The following is a 23346-nucleotide window of genomic DNA, read 5'->3' on the forward strand; positions in this document are numbered from 1 at the left end:
TATATTTAATTTAAATTATGTTAATATGAATTTGTATTATTATTTTACTTTATAAAACGTGCATTAAATAAACGATTTGTTGATTTTTGTTGTATGTTCATTTTATTAAATAAACAATTTGTTGAATGGGTCCTGTAGTTTGGTCGCATTTAAACAAACTTGTAACTTGTAACATCTAGCAGTTGAGCTTGGTACCGGAGTCAAATTCAAAATATTGGAAAGACAAGTTTATCCAAGTTACGGTTCTTCTCGGTTTCTTTTGATTTTTATCAGAAATAATCGACATGCACTCTATTGTTTGTGAATGTGTACCAGAAGTTCAGTTGGGGTCACAAAAGTGCACATGAGCAGTAACGTTTGTTTATGTTGTTAAGATGAAACCGTCTATTAACATCACCATTGGAGTTTTTCATTTTGTCTGTCATGATTCATATTTTTTGTCATCAGTAATATTTATTATCATCATTATTGCTTTTATTTATTGTTTTGTATTTATGTATGTTTTTATGTGATCCGTCTGGTCATTGTAACTTTTTACTGCAGTAAATAGGATTAGAATTCATTTTAATTTCCATTTCAATTAAGTTTATTAAGAGCACAAAATTATCATCATCACTGAAATCTGCAAAAGATGAAAAATCTGAGGAACGTTACATTTTATTTTTAATGTTAAAGCAAAGTAATAGCTTTTTTTATATAAGTGTCTCTTTTTAATTGAATTTCAGCTTTTGAATGTGCCAAATCAGAATTGCAATTGACAGCAATCATCTCCAAACCTGTTCATTTTTATGTGTTGTGTTCAAACTCCATTTGTCCACTTCATGAAGTCTGTCATTTTTTTATATGATGTCACCGTTGTCTTTACTGTAAAGTGATATCATTGTCAAACGTGTCAGTTTGTCTCATTTGTTCCTCCTTGTGTGCTTTGATTTTGGGGGGAGTTCAGGTCTTTAGACAGGTAAGAGGGGCTTTGCAAATCCTGCATGCCTAAAATTCCCTTTTACTCACTAGCTGGATCATTGAACAAATCATGATAGATCTCACAGGGCAAACCCAAAATCCAGCCTAAAAACGATAATTTCATTTTGCATAGCTTATTGTATTTTGGATTGCTTATTGTGATTCGTACGTAATTTATTATTGTTTTACTGCATTTGAGAAATCCTCAATACTTATTTTCTGATTTCGATAAAAGTGCCCTATGCATTATGTATCCAAACCTTCCCTTCCAAGTGCACGTTGTGACCAGTTACAACCATCTATTGACATACGTAAAGACTGTTGTGAAAACACAGACCTGCACTAAACAGCATGTTCTTGAAAACGGACGATGGAATTCTCCATACACTAGCTAGTACACTTGGTTTCTATTGTTGTTTTGTAATATCCTCCCCTCCCCCTTGTGTCTGCTCTTTGCATCAGTGACACGGAGGACCACAAGCCCCTGAAGGGCAGCCGGACCCCTTCCAATGGCACGGTGAAGAAGGATGATAGCGACGACAGCCTGGTGGATTACGGCGAGGGTGGTGACGGGCAGTTCAACGAGGATGGCTCCTTCATCGGCCAGTACAGCGGGAAGAAGGAGAAAGACACGGCGGAGGGCAACGAGAGCTCGGAGGCTCCCTCGCCCGTCAACGCCATGAACTCCTTTGTGTAACTGCCTGAACCGACCCGTGACCTTTGACCCGTTCAACACCACACCCTCGTCACACCATCATATGGAGAACAAGCTGTCTCTATTGCACTGTGACCCCCTGACATCACACAGCAAAAGAAATAAACATAAACAAATAACGCCAGTCACGTCAGAAAGTGAGTAGACAAAGATAGCAGTGAAGGATGTAGTAGATGAATGGAGTAAATGTTTTATATGCAAGAGGACTTCTGTACCACAGGGCCAGTTCCAGCTTCCCCTTGATTGGTCACATGTGAAGGTCACATGACATTTAGATGATATTGCTTGTATCTTTTAGCGAGTATACGTATGCACCAAGAAGTATTTGGACACTTAAGCCACGCTTAATTATGTATAAATATTTTTCCTTTAAATAACAAAATATCAAGGTAGCAGTGTTATAAAAATATTTCACAATAATTTGTATTAAATCATAAAATAATTTTAAATATAAATAATAATATTGTTCCAAATAAAGAAGTTTGCAATTAGTTATAGTTCAAAATAAACAAAAAGTTATTGAACAAGTACATGAAAAATAGTGTTTAGTAAAGCTGTCAAACAATTAATCGGGATTAATCGCATCCAGGATAAAAGCTTGCGTTTATATAATATATGTCTGTGTACGGTGCATATTCTTTTTTTTATTTATAAACACACATACATATACGCATACATATTTAGGAAATACAAAGTATTTCCATGTATTTATATTTACCAATAATTAAAATTCTAAATAAATGATTATTTATTTTTAATTTTTCTTGAATATATGCATGTACGCACATCTCTTTGTAAATACAAAATTAATATGCACAGTGCACAGCCATACAGTATATTATGTAAACACAAACTTTTATTCTGGATGCGATTAATCACGATTAATCGTTTGACAGCCCTATAGTTTAGAACTCTATTGATTTATACGGTAAGTTGAGCTCTTGGGTATGATTTCGGAGGAAATGTCAGTTTGTCGTCTTTTGACTTAAAGATAAGTACATAAAGTAACAGAGATGGCGATATAGAGGCAGAAGTTATGAATTTGCAGCTTTAGGTATATTTAAAAGTTAGTATTAACCAAAGCACTAGCTTTAGATATTTTGTTAATGCAATGGCATTCCTACATTTGTAAGCGCAGATGAAGTGTCCAAATACTCTTTGGAACTACTGTATAGCAGAATATGTGTCTATGAATATATAAATTGATATATACGAAAATATTTTCTAAACATGGCCCCATTTACTGGCAGATGCCATTGTATCACACCATCTTGTCCCCGGGACTTGCATGGACTCAGTTTCTCTCACACCCTCAGCCTTGTGAAGAACCCCGTCTGACTACGCTCACCTGCTTCACAGCTAATGCCTGTCGCCTTCTGTTGTCAGTGTTCAAATCGGTATTATGCGCATTTAAGGCAATGTCTTTGTGGACAGTATGTGACTACTTGTGCAAGCTGTTTTTAGGCGTCTTTCTCGGCAGACGAAAACTGAATATACAAAAATTGCAGTAAAACTGAAAAACTGGGTATCAGGGATGTGAGGTAGCATGTTTGAGACACAGAAACACTCTTTGGAAAGGAACTGTCCTTCACACACAAAGACATGGTTGTATCCTCTTTGCTGTTATTTTTTTATTTGTGCCCCATATTTTTTTTCAAGTGTTTTATTTATTTACAACGAAACTTTTTTCCCTGACAAAGTTAAGAAGCAGGCTTTAGTCTATTCGGGACTGTTACTCTAAACTGCATTGTGACGGAAAGCCCCCAGTCAGCCATGTAGCTGCCCCCTGGACACCTGTCACCCACGAACATCTCGCAGCGCCCTCGGTGTGGTCTCACAGTATGGGATGCAAGAAAAGGCCCTCAGCACAGTTCCTTAGTGCCTTGGTAGAAAAGATTCTGTGATCACAAATTCGCTTTTATTCGGAGTGGATCAAATGCAGAAAACAAGACAAGGTGATGTCATCAACATACGTATCGGAACCCAGATATCACAGGCCACAGGAATCCTGATCACTCAGTTTTGGGCATCTCATACCGTTACAGACAGCTAAAACTACTGCCACTTTTCTGTAAAGGGTGAACTGTTGATGGAATGGTCTGGTGTGACAAACTGATGGCACTTGGGAAAGCTCATATTGTGTTTGAATGCGATACCAATGCACACCTTCTCACACCATTTTTGGAAAATCACGTTATTGCATGTTATGAAGTATTAAAAGCTGTTGAGTGGAATCAGGGCTTCACAAAACACACAGTCTGCAGTGGTGCTGTTGTCAAATATGGATGAGCGTGTGTGTGCAGGTATGTCTATGTATGCATTTATGCAGGCATGAATATATGCGTGTGTGTGTGCATTAGTGTATGTGTGTCTGAATATACGTGTCCTCTGTATACTCTATGGGGCGATCCTTTTGGCAAAGCCCAGATTTCCACGATTTGGCTTGTCATAACTTGCATCAAGTTTTTTTTTTTGCAGTTGTCTGCTTTTTAATGTATAAGCGTTATGTTGCTTTGTAAATATCCAGATTATTTTAGAAACATGGGTATGAGCTGTGTGGAGCACCTGTTGGAGAGCTGCTGAGGTACCCTATCACACGGCACTTACCCAAAACTGTCCTATCTACGGAGCCGCTTCAGAATAAAGCACTTGCAAAGTGACAACAATCCCTCATCCAAATTCCCATTCCTCACTATTATAGGAAAAACTGGAAAACCGGTCTTGGATCAGTGAAAATGGCCAATATCTGTGATGACCGAGGTTAAGGAATGCTGCAGGGAACCACACAGTGTACCACCTGATTTCATTTCGGCTGTTATTCTTTTACTGGCTCTGTTGTTTTGTTTTCTATATGGCCAGGTGTTTCTGCATTTTGCGCATTTTAGGTTTATGAACCTTTTTTTGTAGGAAAAAGAAGAGAGGAATTCAAAGAAACGGCCACATCCCCAAAGATGGAGGGCACAGTATGCTGAATCTTTTGATGTGTTACATGTCACAGGGGGGGCATACGCTGAATGAAAAGTAGTGTGTGAAATAATATTCTGGTTAATGTTAAAGCTAAGTGACAATAAAGCATGAAAGGCTGTGAAATGGTTAACTCTATAATATAATCACAAAAATATTTTGTATATAAAAGAATTAAAATAAATGTTGGTTTCTGGATTTCACTACAATTGTCTGGTTTTGATTTTATTCAGCAGCATGGTTCTAATACTTTCATTTTTATTAATATAAAATAACGAATAAAAGATTGTGAATCAACTATTCACTTTCTTGAACATTAGTTTGTACTATATCAAAATAGACGTGAAAGTTTTTGAAATATTTTTTCATACGTGGAGCTTTTATTCGCAGTGCTGTGCACCTCTTTGTCCATAATACCTCTAAGATTCTCAAAATTGTTGATGCATAAAATCCATTATGCACAATACTTCCTCCAATAAAAATACCTTTAAAATGTCAAAAACGCCCTGTTTATAAGTAGATATTTGTTATTCATAAAAAATAATCTACATCTCCCCCCCCACCCCTGCCAGTGTAGCTATTTAATCCACTGGATTTAAACTGTGGCTAAGCCTTTTTCGTGTCCTTTATGTGTGTGTCATCTCTTTGTCAACCTCAAATTTGAAGAGTATTCGATTGCTTTATGTCTTAAAATCGCCTTCACTAAATCAGCTCCACCGCAGCAGTTTATGGGCACAAACTAGCATCACCCCGTCCAGCAGCGTGCTGGCATGCGCAGCATCAATCTCATCCAATAGCAGACTGGTACCCTGCCGTCTGTCTCCGTGTCTGGTTGCGGGACGATGCTGATCCAGGTGTGCGGGATTTAGGGAGGAACCTTTGTCGTTTTAAATCATCCCTTCGGTAAGTGTGCAGCTGACATGATGCTGCGTAACGGATTGCATGATCTTGATGGAGAAATGAGGGCTCTAGAGTTTATTCTGTAAGCGAAAGTGCGGATGAAAGCAGTTCAGCAATACCGCAATGCAGAAAAGGGTTGATGTCTGTACCGCTGTCCAGTCAGATTATCCTTAAAAAATTACCCTGGTAATTTTAGACACGGAAGCGTTTGCAGGGTATTGTGAAATAATCTTAGATAGGTTTATTTATGACGTATGCCTAATGTTTACTTGTGTAAAGTTTAAACGGGACGGATAAGTTTTTCCTTAGTAACAAGGTGGAAATTGTAGTGACAGTATGACGTCGGAAGGCGGCGCTAAGGGACAACTGGCATATGTGACGTAGTTCTTTGGCATCATTTTGTCAATGGTTGAGCGTAATAAAATGTGAAAACTTCTTGTAGATTTTATTGAATTACAATTTAATGAATCTACTACTTCTAATAGTCCTGTTGCTGTTTATTTCCTGGCTTTCCTGTCATTCATTAAAGCTCAATAAAAACAAAAACAAAAACAATAGTTAACCATTTACACACTTGTTATGATGGCATCTTTTTGGCATTGCCTTTTGACTCATCAGACTGCTAGTTTTTTAAATACAGTGTGTAAAAAAATCATCCATTTTTTATCCATATTCCTGTAGCATATTATTTAAAAGACTATGATAAAATGACATGTGGTATTTAGAGTTCATTTGATCGCCCCTCCCCTTGTATGAGTTTACAATGAGCTGTGACCTAAATCCAAGTATAAAGGAGCAGATCAGAGGATGCAATAAGATTAGATCAGATTGGTGAAAAAAACATGGATAGAAGCTGACCACTTGTGCTAGCCTGGTTCAGGACAGTCTCACTGTGTAAAGATACTGATGGGTTAGATACTAGACAGAGAGACAAATATGTTGCCAGACAGGATAGATGCTGGTGTGTAACACCAAATGTCCCTGCTCACCACCAGTAGAGTGAATGTATAAAAATGAGTAGCAGATGAGACATGCTGCATGTGTCAGCAAAGACAAGGAGGCTGTCAGCTGGACTCTTAAAACTGCATTCTCACGCACGAGTGCATGTTAGAATACTAGGACTCAGATTTACCTTTTCTGCTTTATTCTCTGTGCATTTCTTTATACCGCAGTGTGTGGGGGTGTGTGTTTTGCTGCGATGTTTGTGTGGATTGCTGATTCAGGATGGAATACAAGGTTAATGTTGGCCTCTTGGCATCAGTCAGCCAACGCAAGGTAGAGAGCATACGTACAAACTCCATGTTTGCCTCTTTCACAGGGTAGACTCATCATCAAGATGGTGACCCCAGCCATGCTTTTGTCCGTCCTCTCCACCCTCTTCTTGTCTGTTGGTGAGGGAATCAAGAAATGTTATCCGTTTGAAAAAACGTTTTGTTTTATAAATGTTAGATTATGTCTTCAGATAGATTGCTAAGTAAATGTGAACACTACACTGTAAAAAATCCGTAAAGAAAAACAGAAATTTTCTGTAAAATGACAGGATATCAGGATATATATAATCAATTGTTATTAACTGTAATTTTACAGTTTTGAGCATATTTTTAAGTAATTGTTAAAAAAAATTCTGGCAGCTGGGCACAGCTGGGGCGCCAGAAATAAACTATAAAATAACGGTTTTCCCTGTAAAATAGTTTTTATTGTAAATTTGCAGTCTTTTTCTGTAATTGTAAGTTTCTATTTACCGTATTTAAAAAATACATAAATAATATCTGTAAAAAAACTTCTGGTTTGTTGGCATTGTACGTAGAAAATTTGTATAATAACAGAAACAAACTGTAAAAAACTGTTTTTTTCACAGTGTATGTAATAATTACAAATATTTCTTTAATGGATGTCTCGATCAATAAATATAACACTAAGTGTAAAAGGTGAAAATAAAGTTTAAAATGTTTATAAAATGTTTAAAGACCTGTTTTCATTTCAGCTGCGATTAAGCCCAGGATCTTTGAACCCAGAATCTTTGACAGTGAGTCTTTCCAGTTCTGTATCATTCACCGCAAACTTTATGCATGAAACATCAATTTCTCTTTTTAACCCAGTAGGTTCGAATTCTTAGTTGACAAGGTTTTCGTCAATTAATAGTTTTTGTTAAGAGTTTCTCTTTGTCATGTTCTTCAGAGGAGGCTACAGGCTTTGGGCCTATATTTGAGGAGGAACCACTGGACACGGTGTACGCAGAGGATTCCCCAGAAAACAAAATATCCATGAACTGCAGGGTGCGAGCCAACCCACCGGCCATTATAAAGTAATCTGTCTAATCTGTCTATTTGTCTACACATACTGTATATATCAATAACAGTTGTTGGCACTCGAATGAGACAAGGTTCCACATAAGATTGATTTATGATTCATTGTTGGTCACAGATGGTGGTTAAACAACTGGGAAATTAAACTGATGGAACAGCCTGATGAGCACTTTAGCCTGGTGGGCGGAAACCTGGTGATCACCAACCCAGACAAAGGAAAGCATGCTGGGAAATATGTTTGCGTGGCCAATAATGTGTACGGAACGGTCATCAGCAAGGAGGCCGTCGTCAAGTTTGGATGTATGTGACAGATTCTGTTTATAATAATCTGATATTGGGAGTGTTGAACATCATGTTTACATTGAAACTTATTTTTGTCTGTCTGCAGATCTGAATCAGTTCCCTACAGATGAGAGGGAGGCAGTGAATGTTAAGGAGGGTCAGGGGGCGGTGCTACTGTGTTCTCCACCCTCTCGCTATCCAGGTAAGATCTGTACGCAACCCGGTTTAACAAAATATTACCAAAACAAAAGAGATTATTAGTAGTGACCTAACAGACTTATAATTCTTTACCAAAAAGCTAGAGATAAAAAAGTAAAACTATTTTAGAGTTTTTTCATTACCACTAAAATATTTGTTCGTGATTTAAGCATAAACAAAATTGTGTTTTATTTTTCTAAAATTTTTTTTTTTTTTTTTTTTACAAATTCAGTAATGAATAAATTTACTAATACTGTGAAATAATCAGGGATTTTTTTGCAAGAAGTTTAAGTGGCACAATCCAGTTACTATTTTCTGCATTTTTTCTCTTAGGCGAGGTGCTGTTCCGCTGGATCTACAACGACTTTCCCAACTTCATCATCCCCGATCAGAGGCGCTTTGTGTCTCAGACCACTGGCAATCTGTACATCGCTAAAGTGGAGGCCTCTGATGTTGGGAATTATTCTTGCTTTGTGTCAAGCCCGACCATCGGCAAGAGTGTTTTCAGCATGCCCATACCTCTGATTCCACAAATCGAGAGTGAGTCTGTTCACATTGTGTTGATTAAAGAAACAGTGTCACTCTAGATCCTGCGATGCCGCAGAACTTGGCAAGCTGAAATCGTTTCAGAATTATGCTTGTAAGTGTTGTACTGAGACCAATTTGTGTTTTAAAGAGAAAATAACGACCCACCGAACCATTTCCTCTCTGACTTAACACAGAGGAGGTGAAGAGATATCCTGCAGATATTCGTGTTAAATTTCCCAAGACATATGCTTTGGTGCATCAGAACATCACTTTGGAGTGCTTTGCCCTTGGAAAGTGAGTCACAAAAGCGGTTGTTCTCTTTATAAAAACAAACTTGATATCAGATGTTAAAAACATGGTACTTTGATATATATATATACAGTAGACTGTGGTAATAAATATTTACACTTAATATATAACATAAATTACTGATGAAAGTTCACTCAAAGTAAATGAATCACTGGTGAGAGAATTTCCCTTTAAGTTCCCTTAAAAGCAATAGATTTGTTCAGGTTTGATCTTTAACCTGATCCTATAAACACAGTGTTTACCTTTTAGTCCACTCCCACACATCCGCTGGAGGAAATTAGACGCTGATCTTCCACCCAACTACGAAGTCAGCATGAATGGAGCTTTGCTGCACTTGCTAAATGTGCAGTATGAAGACGAGGGCAGCTACGAGTGCGAGACCCTCAACATTAAGGGGATGGATTGGTATCGCCAGTGGCTCTATGTAGAAGGTAATCCAATTTTAGAGTGATGTGTAAAATAGCGTGTAAAGGTATTGCTTAATTCGGTTTAGATATTTCGATTTCAATGTGATCTCTCTTCAGGTCCACCAGAATGGGCGGAGCACATCAATGACACAGAGAGGGATGTTGGCAGTGAGCTCACTATGAGATGTGTCGCTGTGGGGAAGCCGTTACCGTGGATACGCTGGCTGAAGGATGGCTACTCAGTTAATAGGCTTTTTTATTTTAACATCAAGTTGTTCAGATTGCTGTATAAGAAGTACACAACAGAGATGAAATAATACAGATTGTGTGTTGTGCTTTGTTTTTTCTGATCATCAGTATGGCAAAGGGGAGCTTAAATTTTCCAGTCTAACGTTTGAAGACTCAGGCATGTATCAGTGCATTGCTGAAAACGAATGGGGGAGCATCTATGCCAATGCAGAGCTACGGGTCGTCTGTGAGTTGTGTGACCACTTCTTTACTGTCATTTCGAGTGGCTGGGATTTGTAATTGGTGTAATTGTTTTGAACCGCCTCTTCACAGCGTGTGCACCAACATTCATTTACAATCCAGTGAAAAAGATTTTGCTAGGGGCTGAAAATGGACGCGTGGTGATAGAGTGCAAACCCCGCGCTGCTCCTAAACCCAAGTTTATCTGGAAAAGAGGTTCAGAACTGCTAAACAACTCTTCAAGGTTAGTCAGCTGTTCATTTTGCCAGGAGTGTCTTTGTAACATCATTTAAGACAAAGACAAGATGATATACCAAAAATAGTCATGAAATTCCAAAGTTAGCTTTCTTTCGCCTTATTTTGAAGGCTGGTCATTCTTTCTAATGCAGTTTCATTGAATTGTCGACTGGAGCGAAAAACTAAAAGTATAGAACCATAAATATAAGCATTCTCTGTGTTCCTTGAAGACCTGATAATCTCTTATAAAGAATTTAAAAAAATTGAAAATCTTACAGACTTATTAATCTTCTAGTATTACGTAAATTACAAGTCCGTTAGATCAAAACTACAGATGCCACGTTTTTTGGAGCTTTGAGCGAGATCACGTTTTCTCATCATTTTGTAGGATGCTTATCTGGGATGATGGTTCTCTAGAGATTCTGAACGCAACGAAAAGCGACGAGGGCTCATACACGTGCTATGCTGAGAATGACCGAGGCAAAGGCAACAGCACAGGGACCCTCACTATCACCGGTGAGACAGCGAAATCTACACAGTTTAAACAGTAAAGACAGTAGACTTTTTACCTTAATAAATGCACAAAAACTTTTTTGCGGCATTTGCAGATGTTCGTTTTTATAATATTTTTTGGGTTCACTGCACCTTATCCCCTTACAAAAAAGAAGGACTCGAAGGATATTAGTATACTTCCTTTAAACTAAAAATAAGAAAGTATACTTAAACGTACTTTTTATATACTTAGAATACTTAATATATGTAAAATTACGTAAAACAATTAAAATGACACCTAATCATACTTGAGTTATACTTTAATTGTATTATTAATATAAATATTAAAACACACAGATATTTATTTATTTATATTTATATAATAAAATATTAATATAAATTAAATATAAAATAAATGTTAACTTTGGGCCAGTGCATGTGTTCGATGAAACCGTCTATACCAAAAGATCAAACCATTAAGTATTCTACTATATGTATTCTTATTATAGTTAACTGAGAACATATAACTAGATAAATGTGCAACAAATGTTATAAACTGGTAAATTATAAGTACAGTATAAGTTCACTTAGTATATTTGCAGTACAAACACGAATGTAACTGTAAACAAGTTGTGTACTTAAAGTTTGCTACTGTTACACTTACTGTTACACAGTAAAAAGTGGGCCAATTTAGGCCCAAGTAGTATTGAAACAGGACACTTTCAAGTATACTAGTACATTGAAATGAGTATACTTAGTATACTAATGTACTAAATAAAGTATAATTAAAACATACTTGACCTTCAGTATCTTTCATAAAATAAATTTAAAGTATACTTATTTTTATGAACGTGCAGTACACTATATCTCTAAACGTGAGTGTGAATATAAGCATACTTCCATATTCATGCATATACAGTATGCAAAATGCATTTATGTCCTTGTTTAATTGTCTCAGAGGCCACCAAGATCACTGTAGCTCCATCAGTCTCTGAAGCGGTTGTTGGTGACAGTATCGTTCTCCAATGTTCTGCGTCCTATGACCCCAGTCTGGACATCACCTTTATCTGGACCGTGGACTCTCACATCATCAACTTCTACACAGAATGGGATCATTATGAGCTGCTCAGGGTAACTAGAGAGGAATAACAGGTGTTCGGTGTACAGGTGTACTAAATAATATTTAAACCTGATGTCAATGTGTATTCACAGGGTCACGAGTCCAGTGGAGATCTGCTGATTAAGAACATTCAGGCGAAGCATGCTGGACGTTACAGCTGCACAGCGCAGACTATAGTAGACAACGCCACTGCGGAAGCCGATGTTTTTGTCAAAGGTTGGTTGACGCTGATGACTTCAAAATATTGTGTTAGCAATGCAAGTCCATTTATATTATAAAATAATGCACTGTACGTCTCTTTGGAGGTATTAGCCATACTATTGGAAGTGTTTGGCAAATGCATAAATGTAAAAATGAGCATAAATATATACCAAAAAAAAACCGGTTTAATTGTTGCATAAATGCTCTGTCAAAACTTGGTATTACATTGGTCAAGCTGAGTGCCAAGCTTAAACATTACATGTGTCATGTTGATTGTTTTTGACAGGTTTGCCTGGACAGCCAGGGGGCGTCCGCGTGGAAGAGATCGGAGACACATCAGTAAAGTTACGTTGGTGTCTGGGATCAGACCATGGCAATCCACTCATACAACATGTTGTGCAAACACGAAACTTCTATGCGCTGGACCTTGAAGACTGGAAAACCGCATCCACCAGTGAGTCCACCAGAGGGAGACAAAAACCGACTTTAGCATTGTCAACTAACTAGTGTCGAACACTTGTTGAAAGAGAAATTGTATGTTTTCCTGATAGACTTTGATTCTAGTGAAGAGTGCAGTTGTTTTGTGACATATGACAAACTTATTTCAAGTGTAAAGAACTCTGTGTGTGTAGGATGTGGAGGTACCGTCTATAGAACTCAATCTAAAGTTTATATCCTGGTGAGATTAAAAGGTGACATTTTGGACCAAACAAATACTGTATTTCCATTTTTAAAGCTCCGGTGTTTCTGGATGGGTCAGCGGAGTCGGCCACCGTGGTTGACCTTTACCCCTGGATGCAATATGAGTTCCGTGTGTATGCCATCAATGAATTTGGAGCTGGGGAATGCAGTCGCCCCTCCATTAAAATCAAGACATGGGATGCCAGTGAGTTTTGTTTCACAATCTGCTTATTTGATTTAAAAAAGACATTTTGCACAGATATAATGGCTAATCATTGAAAATATGTCCTGCATTTAACCATATATCACTGGTAGATTCTCTTTGCTAAGATTAGTCTAAGTATGGAAGCCTGTAAGGGACACACTGTAAATTCTCACCCAGTCTTCGTTCGTCTCAGGGCCAACAATGGCTCCTACTGACGTCAACGGCCAAGTGGGAATCACTGGAGAGCTCATAGTTACCTGGAGCGTAAGTGTTTCAATTCCACTATATATACAGCGTTATTTATCGCGAAGACATTTTTTAAAGCTTCACCAGGGGATAATGGCAGGTTTCGCTTCATGTCCTTCGATCCATTGCAGCCTGTGAATCCTCAGTTCTTCTTCGGTAAAAAATTCGGCTACGTTGTGGCGTTCAAGCAGCACGAGGATTACGAGTGGAAGTGGTCGACCGTGGAGGATCCGGAGACCAGACGTTACATCTACAGAGAGAAAATGACACCAGACACTGAGATCCAGGTGAAAGTGAGCACCTTTAATAACAAAGGTGAAGGACCTGCGAGCCTCATCTCAGTGGTCTTCTCCCCAAGACACGGTTCGTACCGCTCCTGCTGGTTTTGATTTTATTTCAGTTTTTAGTTAAAAATGAGCTGAATCTTTGTTCTCTTCCTTATTTCTAGCACCAAGTGAAGCTCCATTAGATGTATACGCCCGGCAGGTAACCTCCACAGAAGCTTTAGTCTGGTGGCTACCCGTCTATCAGGCACCACCAAACTGGGTTGACGGATACCAGGTGAGCATCCATCCATCACAGCTCTCTCGAACTGTACTTCTTTAACCTAAAAAACACAACTGTGTGTCCAGATTCGTTATTGGAGAAAATACGATGACAACGAAGCGGCTGCTTGTCGAGTGCTGGTGCACAGAATGGTTAACCAAACACGCCTGGAAAACATGCGACCTGACTCTCACTACCTTATAGAGGTACGAGCGTTCAATGGGGCCGGGCTCGGGCCCCCCAGCGAACACTGTGAGATGTTCACAAGAAGACCACGTAAGATTTCAATCCAGATTTTGGAGATTTTAGACAAGCTGATTTACATTATTGAATGTATTGTTATGCTTGTATAATCTTCTCCAGCTCCAAGTCGCCGTTTGAGAGTGTACAAATATGTCAGCTTCAACCGCAAATGGCTCTATCTGTACTGGGATCACATCTATAACTACTGGAACGAGTCTTATGTGGAGGGTTACAAAGTGAGAACTTTTTCAGTGATTTGGTACGATGTGCACTTGTTGCTTTATTGAAACAACTGTATTGAAAGTTGTTTTGTTTTGCTCAGATTTTGTTCCGTAAGGAAGGCGAGCGATACGGAAAGCTTTACACCACGGGCAGACACTACATAGACTTCTCCATGCCAGAGACTGGAGATTATGTCATTGAGGTCAGAGCACGCTGTGAGGGAGGTGATGGACCCATATCACAAATCAGAGTGCAAGGTGAGTCCTTCATTTCTCTTTTACAGTAAGACTTTTTATCGCCCTTCTCCCAGAATCTTTTTTTTTGTGTGTTTTCTTCCTGTTCAGGTAAAGCAGCTCTGGGTGCTACATCGCTCAGCCTGGTCTCTCTCGTTCTGTTGGCTTTGGGCTGGATGAATCTAAGTCTTTAGGTCAAACTGACTGTTTCACAATGCTAATATAGTCTGTGTTTGTCACTTTGCGGAAGACAACTTCGTAAAGGATTTCTTGGTGCAGATTAGGCTTTGTTTAGGAGTGTAGTTTTGTGTTTTCTTTCCTCACCTTTAATTCAAGCCTTAATCTGGGTAACCATCTCTAATAAATGTATTGATCACAGACTGAAAAAAAATAATTTTTGCCTTACAAAATGGCCACAATCAACTTTTAAAACCTTATATATAAAAACAGGGTGTCGGGAAATGTTAATGATTATTTCACCACAGTATTCCAGTCCACAATATTTTACGCTATTCAATCTTAATTATTTATACACCGTTTTGTCCACGTTTTTTTTTTTGGTTTATTTTCAAAATGTGTTTAAATGTATTTGTGTCAGCGTGTTAAATTTGACAAGAGTTTTTTTGTAGTTTTATTATTTTAAGTATTTGTGAATACACCATTTGTTTATTTGTCATTAAATAGCAAATGTCACATTAGTTTGGTGTTTCTCGTGATTTTGATATTTAATCCAGTATTAAAAAAATGTGATTTTAGTTATACAATATAGTTATATATATTTTTATATAAAAATATATATATTTACATTCCCAAAGAGAACCCATTATTATTCAATATTATGTATAAACAAAACACATTTGAATCACATTCTTGGAAATATTGTTACTGTAAGTATTCAGGTGTTTTGGCCACCAAAAAATCATTATAAAGCGCAATAATATTAAAATACACATAAAAGCAATGCACTGCAAATTAGGCATAATTTAGCATAATTACCATATACATTTAAACATACATACAGTATATAAATATATATCAAATGTGAGATGGTACCCACAGAAATGAGCTTTTTATTGACAGATGGCAAATGATCCTACTGCAAGGTTGAACATATCAAAATATGACATATTACTTTAGCCTATTCTAAAGGGGCAAAATTGCGTTTTTTTACATGATGCAAATGTACTATGTTTATACATATTAAATTAATACATTAGACTTACATTTTTATGTTTTTGGAAGATAATATAAGAAGATGGTGGAAAGCTATAAATCATCACTTAGCTCTGCAGTAATTGTCCTTCATAGAGCAGAATTGTAGTTTACTAAATGTCGCCCTCTATTGGCTATGAGTGGTAAGTCAGAGGCCTGTTTGGATGACGCCCTAAAAGAGGATTTACTGCACGTGCAGCGTCCTAAACCTTACGAATGTTCCTAGACACAAACTGGACAAACGACCACATGTACTGAATCCATCTATTCATCGCTGATACTCAAATAAGTAAGTTAAAGCGTTTCCCATATCCTGAAGAAAGGTTGTTAATTGTCTAAATAAAAACCGCATTTCAATATTTACATTTTAAACATCCGCAGATGAACAAAAATGCTACATTGTTAACACAGGACAACAGAACCATTGCCCTTAATGACAGGACATATCCAGCAGATGTCAGCAAAACATTGCCTAAAATGCACTATGCCGTAGAATAGACCATGAATCCTAGAAAGTAGTTCATGAAATGTCGTTTAAAAGTATTGTAATAGAGTGCTATGCTCCCTGCTTAATAACAAACAAACAATAGAAGTCATCACAAATTGTAATGATTTTAATGGTTATAGTGAGAATTGTATTGGTTTCTATAAAAACTGTGTTAGGTTCTGTTGTTGGGATGTTATCTGGTGGTTGAGAAGCAGCAGAACGCCATTAAATCTTACTGAAATAAGGCCCAAAACACATTAGATAAAGGACTTTTGTAAAAGCAACGGTAAACAACAGATGGTTCATAATGGTTTTTCTTCAGCAGGGAACAACTTTTAAGGTACTATCACGTTTAGTGACTTGCTTAAATTGACAATATTTGCATGTGTATGAAATCATTGTGCACATTTATGCTAATGTGTGAGCAGAGCAAACTCATTTTTTGCCAAATATAGAGCGAGTTTACTGCTCATTCAGAGACCTTTTTATCTCCGAGTGAAGCAAAATGCTTAAAAGCCAGTTTGCAAAACACAATTATAGTTTGCAAATGAATCTATGTGTGTGTGTGTAGAAGAGAACCGAATCCATCTGCCGTTATGCTAATGTATTACAGAGAAACATTGGTGTGTACTATAAACTTTTCGCGCTTCGTAGCTCACATCTTGCCTCATCCCTCGTTGGTTGAAGCATGCACACCACTCAATGGCTGTGGATGAGAAGCCACTAATTACACATCATCATTAGGACTCTTAATGAAGCAGCACTGGCAGGGACATACAGTAAGCAACATGGCAGATTTACACAACTGCTGGTCCTCTTGTGCTCATGTGATGATTATAGAAACTGTGTATTGCGTTCTGAGGGTTTGAGCCTTCGTGTTGTGTTCCTGGAAGTCCCTTTTGATTCTAATGACTGGAAAGTTTTTGTGTTGATGTAGTACTGATGTTGTTTAATAACAGGACTGGGGTGTTTGATTGATGTCTGATGTATGTTATATGTTCGAATTGTTTGTTGTGTTAGCCACAGATAAACAATCTGAAAATGTTTCTCATAATAGGTGATTAAATGGAGAGTCAATAGGTCACTCATTGAAGTAATGAAATCATGGCCCCAGTCATCTCCTCTTTCTTTTCTTCTTTTCTTTCTTTTGTTATTAAGAAACATTTTCGCAAATTGTAGTGAAACGTTTTCTTTGGAAGTGTTCATTCTCGGGTTTAAATATTTTAGGAAAAGAAGATGTTCGTGTCAATTGTTGAACTTTGTTTTGGGCCAGGCCGAGCTGGCTGTTTATGTAAGCAAGAAAAAGAAGGTTGAACACAACTTGGAGCAGGACCTAGTTGTTTTATTTTCTAATATGGGACAAGCAAGGATATTGACTGATTATAATTATTATAAGCATATGGATGATCTCGATACCTCTGAAGGTGTTTGGTGCTGTAATGGTTCTTGGTGTTATTTGCTTGAGGCTGACTTGGTTTTCACCTTCATATGATTCATTTTTGTCTTTATGTAATTTGTGATTTTTACACTGCATTGTGACTTTCTACTTGTATTAAAGTTTTGTTAAAATTCATTTCTTTCTTTCTTTCTTGCTTGCTTTCTGTCTTATTTCCTTCTTTGTTTCCCTCCCTCCTTTTTTTTCTGTTACTGTTTTATTTGGTTATTTATTTCCTTCCTTCCTTAGTTTTCTTGCATCCTTTCTTATTTCCTTTCTTTCTTTCTTTCTTTCTTTCTTTCTTTCTTTCTTTCTTTCTTTCTTTCTTTCTTTCTTTCTTTCTTTCTTTCTTTCTTTCTTTCTTTCTTTCTTTCTTTCTTTCTTTCTTTCTTTCTTTCTTTCTTTCTTTCTTTCTTTCTTTCTTTCTTTCTTCCTTTTATGTTATTCCTTGCTTGCTTAAGTCTTTGCTTGCTTAAGTACTTGCATCCTTGCTTCCTTGTGTCCTTGTGTCCTTCCAACCGTGTTTTATTTTCCTTATTTTTCTAAGGGGTTTACAACAGGCAAATAAAGATGGATACACATCAGTCCTTGCGTCCTTGCGTGCTTGCGTCCTTGCGTGCTTGCGTCCTTGCGTGCTTGAGTCCTTGCGTGCTTGAGTCCTTGCGTGCTTGAGTCCTTGCGTGCTTGAGTCCTTGCGTCCATGCGTCCTTGCGTCCTTGAGCTCTTGCGTCCTTGAGTCCTTGCGTCCTTCCAACCGTGTTTTATTTTCCCTTATTTTTCTAAGGGGTTTACAACAGGCAAATAAAGATGGATACACATCAGTCCTTGCGTCCTTGCGTGCTTGAGCGCTTGAGGCCTTGCTTCCTTGAGTCCTTGCGTCCTTGCGCCCTTGCGTCCTTGCGCCCTTGCGTCCTTGCATCCTTCCAACCGCAAAGTGTGTTTTATTTTCCCTTATTTTTCTAAGGGGTTTACAACAGGCGAATAAAGATGGATACATCAGTGTTGACTTTGGGTGGACAGTGGGTGCTTCTGCCATCACATTCAATGTGGTCTCGCATGTGACGTCTTTCTTTCCTTCTTTCCTTTCCTTTCCTTTCCTTTTTTATTACACTTTGGGCGCCTCACCAATGTAGAGTACTTGACGTGACCAACCAATAAGAGTAAAGAGCTGGGATCTAGAGCGATGTCCCTATCTATGCCTACAAATGCACTTTATGTAGATCAGGCCATTCATCTGTGCCACATACGTTCTAAGTTTCAGCGGCAAGTACATCGTATGTTATGTAGGGGTGCCATTATGGCAGAGAGGGAGGATATGTTGGCCAATAAGTCTGGCCTGCCTCTTGCTTAGCGGGGAGCATGTAAAAGCATGTGTATTAGCTCTGACATGCAATCATAAATCACTATGTGTCTGGCAGGTCCTGTGGTTATCTAAAAAGTGGGTTGGTGAATCTAAGCATTGAGTGGGGTTTCTGCAAGGCCAGATATGCTTATTGTACATAATGTATACAATACTCCTGGGCCTGTTTGATGAGACTCGTCATTCATAATACACAGCAGAGCATTAGAGACCCCCTGCAGTTTTATTGGTTTGGCAGGGGGTGTCATATACGTGCATAATTGCTGGTCGTGTTGTCTTTATTATTGGATTGTTTGCTGTTCGTTCCGTTTGTATGCTGCTGTGCTAGCTGTGTCATCTTATACAGGGTGGTCGAAAAGCATTTCTCACCCTTAATGCAACGAATTGGCATATTTGAAAATGCATAGCCTTCTCCGAATCGAATGTGTTGGGTAAACTCAGGAGTCGAAGCTCTGTAGCATTGATCGATTGTGTTTTATAGCGCACAACCAAACCTCACCTCCTTGACGGATAATACAGAGGTTTAAGTGTGCTTGGTGTGCAATTGCTTTTCTAGATTTTTCCTCTGGCTTGTCAGCACTTTACCAGTATGCGGCCTGCTGCGAGACTCTTTCTTTCTTTTGGCTATTACGCTAAATCTCAGCTTTCACCCCCCCTCTCCAAGAAGCTTGGCAGGATGGATAGCAATCAACACCATTATCTCTGTTTAATCAAGGATTACACACAATTCGGAAATTACTTCTGAACCGCCGATAATATTCGGCTCAAAGCATCAACAGCCAAGCTGAGATCATTCTGAGTACATCGTCAGTGTCAAGATGCAAGTCAGCATCAAATGGCAATATTCAGTGCTGGTTTGGGAATCATTTTTCACATTTCAGTAGCACTAGGATAAAGATCAGTTCATTTTAATATCACCCCTTTCACACAAACACAGTTTTGGTGCCAGAGCCAATGTCCAATTAGGCTCCGTTCCATGTGTTTCCACACCACCATCACCAACAACCTTATTTTCAAAGCTTACGATTTTCGGATCCTCGGTCTTGGCTGATAGGACAAAACCTGCCAGTTGGATGTTAAAATATTCTCTTGGTGGTCCAGTGTATGAAATTTAGTGGCATCTAGTGGTGAGGCTGCGAACTGCAGCCAACGGCTCCCTCCATTCCCCACATTTCAAAGCACTACAGAGGCTGACACAGGACTAAGATGTCATGTTTTCGCTTCTTTTCCGAAGGAGATAACATATTTACGAAATGCGCTCTGTGGAGCAGTTTGTCCGTTTAGGGATACTGCAGAAAAAAACATGGTAAATTCTGTGCCAGGTGTATGTAGATAGAAATAGCTATGTGAGGTCTTTATACACCTCTGAAGACATAGTTATGTATATTAAATTGCAGTTCTGTCAATAGATCCTCCACAAAATTACACACAGCACCTTTAAGTCTAGGTGTAATGCTTGATGAATGATGTTAAAGAGTAAGTATGAGCACCAGCTCCATCGGAAGCAACATATTAGCAGTAAGTTCAGGCTTGCCGCTCTGTATGTGATTGCTGAGCCGGTCACTGTCCCCTCATCTTGTTGCCTCTCACCAACTCGGTTTTCACATTTTCACCTCTCACTCTCTCTCAGATGCTGTGTGTGTCTGCGTGTCCATCTCTGAGGCCCGTCTCGCACAGTGCAGGTCTGCTCATGTCATGCTGGGAATAGAATGATGTTCTCAATACTTTGGTGCTCTCTAAATTCCCTTTGAGGAGGGATTGAGACTGGGAAGAAAGAGGAGAGACAGAATAGCCCGGGAGCATTAAAGTGAAGCTGTCTGTTTTGTATTCTGTGGTCAGGTTTGAATTGCACACAGGCCCAGATATATAAGAGGTGGTTTTAAACCCTTCAGATCTTTTCTGTTCAGTAAATCGCATCCCAGGGGGATTGTTTACCCAAAAATTAAAATTCTGCCATTGTTTGCTTACTCTCATTTTGTTCCAAAGGCATTTGACTTTTCTGTGGAATGCAAGCAGTAATATTTAGCTGCTTTGTCCAAACAACATTCTGAAGTTTTATGAAGTTAATTTTATCTGCTTTTACTTGATGTTAAAAATATATGGGTTTGGTTTACGAACGAGTAAATGACAGAGTTTTCAGCTTTTGGTAGGGATGTACATTGCGCTTAGCTCACAATTTGAAAAGATAAGATACAGAATTCACAATGATCATAGTATCACAATATTTTGAATACAATTATTAAAATAACAATTGTTAAAGAATCGAAATATTCAAGGTTTAATTGAACCTTTTGCATGAAAATGCACAAAAATTGAGTCCGATACTGAAAATAAACAGAATTTCAAAATGTTTTTATATTATTTAGAAATTAAGAATGTTAATATTAATAATAAAGAAAGCTAAACCCCAAGAGAGAGAGCGTCTTAAAGCAGTAAAAAAGTACAAAATAAAGAAACACTTTTATGTGTTATATAATTTACATTATATACAGTATGTTGAAAGAGGTCACATGTTGGCAGCACAACCAATCGTACAGATTCTATTTCCTAAATCGCAGTATAGCTCTACAATATAAATCTTATATTTTTTAATAGCATGTGATGTTACCCCCCTAGTCCCCTGAACTTAACTATTCATTCGGGAAAAAAACTGGACTTAAATTCTGTCTCATGTCTTTCACCCTTTTGGAATGATTAAAATTGACAATGACCAAAAATCTCACAGGCTTGTTTTAATGTGAACATTTTTTGTCTAAATCGGCGAATTAATGCAGTTTTCTCACCATATCTGTCCTTATTAAGAGCGTCTTTGACAGAGAGAGATATGGGGGAGAGCTACAGGAAGTCTCATCACTCTTTGAAAGTGACAGGAAACAAGAAGACAGAAGTGACGGAAGGAATGACAGAGATGTCACTCATATACATCACTTTGAGCTAAAGTGTGTGTTTATGTGATGTATTACAGAACCTGCAACCTGGGAAGTGTGTGCTCCGCAGTTTCACATTGTGAAATCATGCCTAACGTAGTCGCTTTGCTTTTTGGGTTTGTGGGGTATTAAAGGAATTTTTGAGGTTCAAAAGAAAAGATTTGCCATTGACAGCATGGGTGGCTGTCGATTAGCTCAGAAAATAATTTTTACACTTCTCAGTTTGTAAAGCAAAAATTGTGTTTACAGAAATGCTTTTACAATGGATGCCTATGGGGCAAGGCATTCTATAAGGTTTATGCATTAGTCAAATGTTTGCATTGCATTCAAGCTACATTTTATCAGAATGTGTTTTACTATCCTTTATCACAAGTTATCACAAATAAATTTTTATATAATGACTATACCATTAAAAAGACTTCTGATAAGTGCGTTATCTATTGTATGCCTAATTATTCAGTCTTTAGCTGAATTGCATTTCAATGGGTTGATGTGGTGAGAACCTCTCAATTTACCAAAATACACACGCAGCGCACCTGTGAGGCATGCAAGTATCCATTGCATGTGTGCGGATGTGCTGGAGATGTGTGGAAAATCTCTCAACCCATTACCTAATTGAGACTGATGCATTTTTAACAATACTAGGCAGCCTTTATTGAATCTCATCCACTGCAGAAGACATTAAAATATGCCCACAAAGTGAACTGCTAATAAGCTGAACCGTGGTAAGACCCGCCCTCATGGTACATCTCTCCCATCAGCACGGTCTAATGATGTTGGGCGTGCCATCGCTGTGGTTCTCTTTGTTTGAAGACAAGACGCCCGAAGGCAGTCTAGGTGCGTGAGCACGTATGTATGTGTGCATTTGTGTCCGAAAGATTATACATGGTTGGTGTCAGACTTTGATTTGAATCTTTCATTTTCATCCAAGCGCCTAATGAGTCATGTTGGTAATTCCCCTCCCCAAATCTACAAAAAAATCTACAGGAATTCCTTACAGAAGGATGTATAATTAGGTCTAGTCTTGACTGTCTGCTTCTTAAAAGCAGACTGCCCTCTGAGGGCAAAACTGCGACTGGAGATCTATTTGGAGAATGTGATTTGACTGAAGCACTCAAATTAAATTAAGGCAGTGTTGTTTGTCCATTCGCTTACTATTTGTTTTGAGCTTTTAAAACAGTTGCTTGCTCAGTCTGGAGTCACTTAAATGAGGTTATAGAGTAGATTAGAGACGAATGATTGCCATTAAGAGTTTGTTCTTAATTAACAAGCCTTCTCAGATCAACATTAGTGTTTTAGGCAACATTGGCAAACTCTTATGCTAGGGTTGTTTCACAAGGTTTGCAATGCAGTTTTATTATGACGCCTTGTAAGTTAATTTCGGCATGTGTTCCTGTAGCTCAGTTGGTTGACCATTGCATTAGCAACACAAAAGTCAGGGGTTCGTTTCTCAGATAAATGT

General features: G+C 38.1%; 2 protein-coding genes across 14 annotated transcripts in view; both read left to right on the forward strand.

Moving 5' to 3' along the window:
- nrcama (neuronal cell adhesion molecule a) overlaps window positions 1-4839 on the forward strand; it is a 48512-nt gene extending 43673 nt beyond the window's left edge. For all 13 annotated transcript variants that reach the window (XM_057323608.1, XM_057323614.1, XM_057323607.1 and 10 more), the window contains one exon: window positions 1423-4839. In XM_057323608.1, the coding sequence (XP_057179591.1) occupies window positions 1423-1657 (235 nt within the window). In that variant the 3' untranslated portion in view covers window positions 1658-4839. The remainder of the gene's footprint in view (window positions 1-1422) is intronic.
- Window positions 4840-5387: 548 nt separating this feature from the next.
- cntn1b (contactin 1b) lies at window positions 5388-15155 on the forward strand. The gene is made up of 24 exons (XM_057323618.1): window positions 5388-5542; window positions 6858-6930; window positions 7524-7565; window positions 7718-7844; window positions 7964-8145; window positions 8234-8329; window positions 8659-8865; window positions 9048-9147; window positions 9412-9593; window positions 9687-9811; window positions 9927-10044; window positions 10131-10281; window positions 10663-10790; window positions 11725-11897; window positions 11979-12102; window positions 12374-12541; window positions 12824-12973; window positions 13167-13237; window positions 13351-13582; window positions 13668-13780; window positions 13852-14041; window positions 14129-14244; window positions 14331-14487; window positions 14575-15155. Exons 2-24 carry the CDS (start codon window positions 6876-6878, stop codon window positions 14655-14657), a joined length of 3090 nt encoding a protein of 1029 aa, XP_057179601.1. The 5' UTR covers window positions 5388-5542; window positions 6858-6875; the 3' UTR covers window positions 14658-15155.
- The last annotated feature ends 8191 nt before the right edge of the window (window positions 15156-23346 follow it).

This window comes from Triplophysa rosa, linkage group LG24, assembly GCF_024868665.1.
Source record: "Triplophysa rosa linkage group LG24, Trosa_1v2, whole genome shotgun sequence".
NCBI classification, from domain to species: Eukaryota; Metazoa; Chordata; class Actinopteri; order Cypriniformes; family Nemacheilidae; genus Triplophysa; species Triplophysa rosa.

Bases quoted from the DNA above. Each gene is read 5' to 3' on its own strand.
- cntn1b (XM_057323618.1), top strand. From the start codon at position 6,876: ATGGTGACCCCAGCCATGCTTTTGTCCGTCCTCTCCACCCTCTTCTTG. The intron at 11,898-11,978 runs GTAACTAGAGAG...GTGTATTCACAG, and splicing joins ATCATTATGAGCTGCTCAGG to GGTCACGAGTCCAGTGGAGA. The intron at 14,042-14,128 runs GTAAGATTTCAA...AATCTTCTCCAG, and splicing joins GATGTTCACAAGAAGACCAC to CTCCAAGTCGCCGTTTGAGA.